The 6,968-nt window shown below is 50.6% G+C and overlaps 1 protein-coding gene across 1 annotated transcript; it reads right to left on the reverse strand.

The window, feature by feature from the left end:
* Positions 1 to 3,959: 3,959 nt before the first annotated feature.
* On the reverse strand, positions 3,960 to 5,076 carry LOC102996058 (putative MAGE domain-containing protein MAGEA13P). Its single transcript, XM_024128123.1, is given in 2 exon segments — positions 3,960 to 4,184; positions 4,186 to 5,076. Coding segments are annotated over 2 exon segments (1,116 nt in total).
* Positions 5,077 to 6,968: the final 1,892 nt, after the last annotated feature.

A 6,968-nucleotide genomic window follows, 5' to 3' on the forward strand; every position in this document is an offset into this window, starting at 1 on the left:
TGTATGACAGACTCTAGGTCCATCCACCTCACTACAAATAACTCAGTTTCATTTCTTTTTATGGCTGAGTAATATTCCATTGTACATATGTGCCACATCATCTTTATCCATTCATCTGTTGATGGACACTTAGGTTGCTTCCACGTCCTGGCTATCGTAAATAGAGCTGCAGTGAACATTTTGGTACATGACTCTTTTTGAATTATGGTCTTCTCAGGGTATATGCCCAGTAGTGGGATTGCTGGGTCGTATGGTAGTTCTATTTGTAGTTTTTTAAGGAACCTCCATACTGTTCTCCATAGGGGCTGTATCAATTTACGTTCCCACCAACAGTGCAAGAGGGTTCCCTTGAAGGGGTTTCTAAAAAGGCAAAATTTGTTTTAAATTCTCCAACTTTTTCAAGTGCCTACTATGTGACAGGTGCTTTCAAACACACAGCGTCGCATCTGGTGTTCGAAGGAACAGGTAAATGTCAGCAGGGAGCATTTTCCCTTCTTCATGCCACAGCACTTTTTCTTTACTCCCCTTTGAATAACCTCTATGATCTCAGCAGGCTGAGAATGTTCTCCTTCCTTCTGATGCAAGAACATTCTCAGGCTGTGAGTCTCTGCTACACTCCCTGTGACTGAACTTGCCTGAGCACCTTTACAGGTGGCATTAGGCACACCGAAAATTGAGATTTTCCTGTGTGGAAGGTATACAGATGAAAGGCAGTGGACGGATATATTTTTTCTTTTTTAATCAGAGTTATCATGTCCACCAAGGAACCAATTTTTACCTTGTATGAGGATTCCAGAGTTTTAGGAATTCAGCTTCAGCAGATGTTTATTCCACAGTGATTTCCATGGTTCTCCCTCATCTACCATTTATGAGAAAGCCTTTGGTTTTGAAATGCCTAGGTAAGCTCATTCATCTGTGGATGTGTTCACTGGCCAGTTTCAAAAAAGATATCCCTTTAAAATCCTACTGCAGGTATCAGAGTGGTTTTTAAAATACTCTCTAAGTTCAGAGTTATAGCGCCAAACCACTAGATGATATGCCAAGTCAGACTCTACTCACCAGCATATTTGAAAACACTTTGAGTGTGTGTTCAAGAGGCCAGTGGGGAAGGACTAGGCATCTAAATGTCACTGTCCAAAATGTACTTTGAAATCGAAGGGGCTGTTGCTATCAGAGAGGTTCCAGGCTGAGGGATGGGACAGCAAGGGAACTTCTGCAAGGTGGAGGAATGCTTTGTGTCATGGGAAGGGCAGGTGATTCTAGGCTGTTCCACTGGGAGTAGGGCATTGCCTTCAGAGGAAGAGAGGAAAGAGCTGGTAAAGCCAGTCAGCTCATAGAGTAGGACAGGAGGGCTTGCTGAGGAAGACCAGGGGGAGTGTGCTGTAAATGCAAAGAGTGCTGGGACTGGACAGAAATCCAGTCTGCTCTCAAGGAAGACTGGGGTTTGGAGAGGAAAACACTAGGTTAATGAAGCCCACAGATAGCACCCAAGTGGTGTTTGATTTGCATTGTCATTTTCCTTCTTTAGGCCTGCTTTTGGTATCTTGGTGCAGAGACCTTATTTTTGAGGCCTGAGAGACACTATGGAGAACTGAGAAGAGAAAGGAGTTAAGAGATGGAAGGTCATTTGGCCTCAGGCTGGGAGGTGTGGGAACAACGTGGACTCGAGGTGAATTTAGAATAGAGGTCTAGTCTCAGCCCGGTCACTTACTAGCCACGTGAGCCTGGGGAAATTGTCCAGTGCTATGAGCCTCCGGTTCTTCACCTGCAAAGTGAACTTGCTGAGCCCTGTCTTGCAGGACTGTTGGAATGTAAGGTATGTCAAGCTCCTGGCACAGTCCCTGGTGTATATCTGGTCTCTAATGGTGAGGAGTCGGGCTTCTGGTTAAAACCCTAAAGAGTGATTTTTCAGGCCTGACCCTAGGCAACTACAAAGGCTTTACCTGGCAGGCCTCACGGAGAAAAGCTGCCCTCCCCACACCAGGCCTGGTGCACAACCGCTGGACTGCAGTCTCTGAGGAGGGTTGCGGTCAAGGCAGCAGGCCCCACTGGCAGGGCATTCTAGTCTCCTATTTGCATTCTTACCCCTGTGCTTTCATTCTCATGTCTTTATCTGAGGCCTTGGACAGAGATCTACTCTGGGGCCTCTGCTGAGGCCTCCCTATGGGTGGGGGAGGGAGGACGAAAGCTTGAACACACGTTTCTCACCTATTTTTCCCCACTCCTAGCCTTTCCCCCTTGGCTTCCTCTCATTCCAGGATCCATAAAACTGCCAGAGCCTTTTGTTCTGGCTCCCTCAACAGGGAGGTGAGCCCCGACGTCTGTGCTGATCCGTCTGACCCTTGACTGGTGCACTGTTCCACAGAGGACAATAAAACAGGAGGAACTGGAACTTTCTCCTGTTTTACACGCTTGCCTGTATCATCACAGTACGTGATCAAAGGCTTAACTCTATTGTGTTCAGCTTGTTGCTTTAAATCAGCTACTTTGACACCTTAGCTTTCACTCCAGCTTGGCTGAGCTCCTGACAAATGACAGTTGTTTCTAATATTATTTTGACCCCAGAATCTTCAGTCCTCTCCTCTGGGAATTTGTTATCCAGACCTCTCAGAGAATATGCTGTGCTCTAATACGGACACCAAATCAGCCAAATATGCTGCTTCATAAACAAAACTCTGTAAAATTTCCCTTACATAATATGTAATTTCATTTAGGTGTGGGTTAGTCTTCCCTAGATGGATTCAACTCAGAGCTCCTAGAATTCAAGTCAAAGACTCCTTCCTTCCCTCCCAGCTGTTCTCCCATCCAAAAGTGCTATTTTCATTCATTTTACCCCCATCAAAAATCTAGTCCTTGTTTAGATTTGGCCAAAGTGCACTCAAGATAACCTAATTATAATGTCATTTTAATGTAGAAGGCTTTGGCTCTCTCAGGCCAGGGAAAAGAATGCCAGCCTAGCAACTTCTTGGTGTTACTTCAAGGGAGTATCATCCTATTTGTCAGGAAATCCTTGCGGATGATTTGTGTAGAATACCTAGTCCGTGCACTGTGTCGACTGCACTGGGTTTTTACAAGAGTTCAGGACACTTTCCATACCTGCCTCAGGTAGGGATTTCTCTCTGCTTTATCCAGGAGCCAAAAGGAACTGCTAAGAGCAGTTCCATGGCAGACATTTCTCTCAACTGTGAGACACAGCTTTTGAGAGTTAGGCCCCTGCCACCACCCAGTAAAGACTCAAGCATCCTTGGCTCAGGGCATTTACACTTGACTGCTCTCCCCTGGAGCCCCACCTCCTCACCCCTTCTTTTACCTTGTTGGCTCCTAGAGGACATTTTGCCATCTTCCTGATCTGACTGCTGCACCTAGACCCTGCCGATCTCTGGGAGGGGTGTGTCTTGCTTAGCCTAGGATCCTCACCTCTAACATATGGCTTTCCAAAGAGCAGATACTCAATTCATGTTTGGCGAAGAAATGAACCAGTGAGAAAGATTTAAGATTTACTTTCTCTCACATTCTTGAATAAGCCAAGCATATCCAGGTACATATCATTTAATTTTACATGACAACAGACTAAAAGAGATAAGTGAACCCACGAATTAGCCATCCTTCACATTTTTTCATCTATTCCTAGAACTCCTCAATTTTACTGTTGGGCTCTTTCAGGTTTCCAAGGAAATTCCTATTCTAATGCCATGTTATCTTGTTTCAAATCACAAGAAAAGATGGGGGGTTTCCCAATGTGTTTTGCAAAATTATAAAACTCTTATTCTTAAATATGATAAACAGCTATAAATGTGTGACCACTGTCATTCGTGAACTTAGATTCGGGAGCTAATTAAACAATATTTGAAAAAAAGCCAAAGTAAAAAAAAAAAAAGATAAATCTCGAAATCAACTATATACAGCAGGAACACAAAGATGCTATACACTGTTCCTTCCAGATCCACTCTGGCCCTCCACTACGTAAAACATTGGCTGTTGTCTTCAAACGAAGACTGAAGAATCTGCTTCGGACTTCGCTCGGGGCAGGAGAGGCTGCTGCGCATGACACTGGAACTTTCACTGGCTGTGGCACTAGTATCATCCCCGGTGGCAGCTCTGGCCTGGGCTCTCTCATCTCTCAAAGCTTCCTCATACCATGATGGGAAGGAAGTGGGGTCAGTCCCACTGATCTCAGCAAAAAAACTCCAGGACTTTCATCTTGCTGGTTTCAGCGTAGGCCCTTGGACCCCACCGGAATTCATAGTGTGGAGGGTCACTGTGGGGCACCTGCCGGTACTCTAGATAGTGTTCCTTCACCAAATCTTTGGTGATGAGTTTCCTGGGCTCCCCGTAGATGAAATCGTCCTGCCCAGCATACACCCCCATCATATTCAGCACTTCCCAGATGTCCTCCTCAGGGGCACGGTTGCCCTCCATGAAGATCATACCCAGGATAAGTAGCAGGAGGCCGGTCTTGGGCGTGCCCTGGTCATCATTCAGCATCCCATCGTAGGTGAGGTCAAGTGTTTTGACAAGCACATAGGAGTGGCTGGTGGGGTCCACTTCCTTCACTTTAATGCCAAAGACAACCTCCATGCACTCACAGACTTCGCTGAAGATTGCAGGGAAGTGACCCTTGTGTTCTTTGATGACATTTGTTAGCATTTCTGCCTTTGTGGTGGGTTCCTTTGTTACATATCTGACACACAGAAACTGCACCAGTTCAGCCACCTTCTTGTTTAGCTCATCACTGAGCAAGGACTCAGGATCTGGTGGAGCCTGGGGGGTGATGGGCCCCTCCTCTTCTTGGCTTCTGGAATTCTCATCAGATTGACTCGATGGAGTGGCTGTGGTGGCAGTGGGTGAGAAGCAGGCTCTCTGAGAACTCTGGAGAGGACTCAGTGCCTCAGTGGCAGGCACCTCCTCTGGAGTGCCCAGGATCAAAGGAGTGAGGGAGGAGGAGGGAGAGGAGGGGAAGGAGGACTCTTCCTTCTCAGCCATGGGAGCCTGCACCCCTTCTAGGCCCTGTGCCTCTTTGGGGGCCCGAAGGTCTTCCTCAAGCTTGCAGTGCTCACTCTTCTGACCCAGAGACATGATGACTTGTGATGGAGGTAGCCAACACGAGGGTGGGGCACTGGGGGAGAGAGGGAGAGTGTCAGTGGCCTCAGCTGAGAAGCTCTCCCAGGGCAGCTATGACAGTGGTGACTTACACGTCTCTTCTTTAGGGGTGCTCCCAGGTGTCACAGGGCTCCTGTTGTCCTGGTTGGCCTAAGAACTGAAAGAGGAAGTGAGACAGTTCTTCAGGGTGCAGCCCGAGGATTCCAGGGCTGAGAGCAGGCTGGGTAGAGTCAGGCAATGTGGATTCTCTCTGTTCTGGGGTGGGCGGGGCCTTGGTAGACAGTCAGGGTGTGCACCTCTGCTTTGACTTCTGGTACTGCCTGGGCCGTCTCCCATATGCTGACCCGAGGACACATGCCTCAGACCAAGGCTCTCACCTCCCGGTTCCTAGAACTCCTAGGAGGAGAACTGAGAGGGCTTCTCAGGATGCAGACTACAGGCACAGTCGTGGGCCCCCCAGTGTTGACAGGGGCAGTGGGGCCAGCCTCTGCGATGTCCCCACTGTTCTGGGGAGGATGGTTCCTCAGTGCTGTTCAGAGTCCGGTCTTTCCCCTGCCAGGGTCTGGGCCCCATCACTCTGCTGACGTCCCCCTGATAGCACCCTGAGGAGGAAGAGAGGGAGCACCACATCTGACCCCACTTGCCCAGGGCCTCCCAGGGCTACTAGCACGGGCTGCGTGGGCTTGCGTGGGGCCCGCCTTTATCTAGGGTAGGAGGACCCATCACGTGATCCATCTTTATTCCTGACAGGGCTGCTCCACACCCCGCCTCAGCTGGCCAGGATTTGCATCCTCAGATTGAAGCCTTGCTTGCCATCTCTGCAAGGGACCACGTCTCCCAGCCCCACGGTGGGAGCCACAACCGGCCTCCTCTGCCCTGTGCCTCTCAGGTACGATGGCAGGGACTGGGCCCTTCTGTTTCGGGGTGGGGGTACCCTCCGATCTCTATCAATCAGGGTATTTGGCTTTACGTCTGGCAGGTTCTTAGCTCGCCCTGCCCCGCCCTCACCTGACATCCCCTCAGACCTCCCCGAGACCAAAGTGCCAAGACGCCACTTCCAACTGCTTCTGCCGGAGTCTCCCAGGGCAGGTTTCCGTGGGCTGCCCGCTCTCTGCGGTGAGGTCCCCTCAGCCCTCCTCAGTGCAGCCACCGCTACTCCTGACAGGTTTAGGCCTCCTGCATTCTCCCTCCCTCAGCCACGGCGGGACGGAGCGTCGGGGAGGTGCCCGGGGCTGAGCACAGCAGCAGGATTTCCGCGGGGCCCTCTCTGCACACAAAACTGCCCTTAGTCGCCCCTCAGGGCCCTCACCTCGAGGCCTGGAGACACCTGGAACTCCTCCCAACGCTGACCCCAGGCCACACCCCGATAATGAAGCCTCTCCTCCTTCAGATTCTGAAAGCGAAAGTAGGAACCATCACATCCAGGAACACTTCCTGCGGTTGACAGCACTGGCGGGGGGCCGTCCCCTCGGCCCGTCCTTATACGCCTCGCTTTCGTGCCTGGCGCCGTCTGGGCCTTCTCAGCCTGCCGACCTGATGCTCGCCCCTTCAGACCGAGCGTCTCACCTCCTGAGATCCGCCACCCGGAATGGGGAGAGCGGGTTATCCTTCCAGCGCTTGCCGGCGTCTCTGCGCCTGACAACACTGGTCGGGGTGAATTTCTAGGGACCCGTCTGGTTCTAAGATGGGAGGCATCCCAGTCCGCCTCAGGGCATTCCTGTTTACTCCCGACGGGCCGGACCCTTCCTTCTGCTGGTCTGAGGATGTGTCCCTCAGGTCAAGGGCACCATCTCCCTGAGGTCCTGACCCTTAAGTGTGAAGGGAGGGGGCTGGGGCTCGTCTGTCCACCATACCTGGGGCCGCAAAGG

This window comes from Physeter macrocephalus, chromosome 21 (genome assembly GCF_002837175.3).
Source record: "Physeter macrocephalus isolate SW-GA chromosome 21, ASM283717v5, whole genome shotgun sequence".
In the NCBI taxonomy this organism is placed as follows: Eukaryota; Metazoa; Chordata; class Mammalia; order Artiodactyla; family Physeteridae; genus Physeter; species Physeter macrocephalus.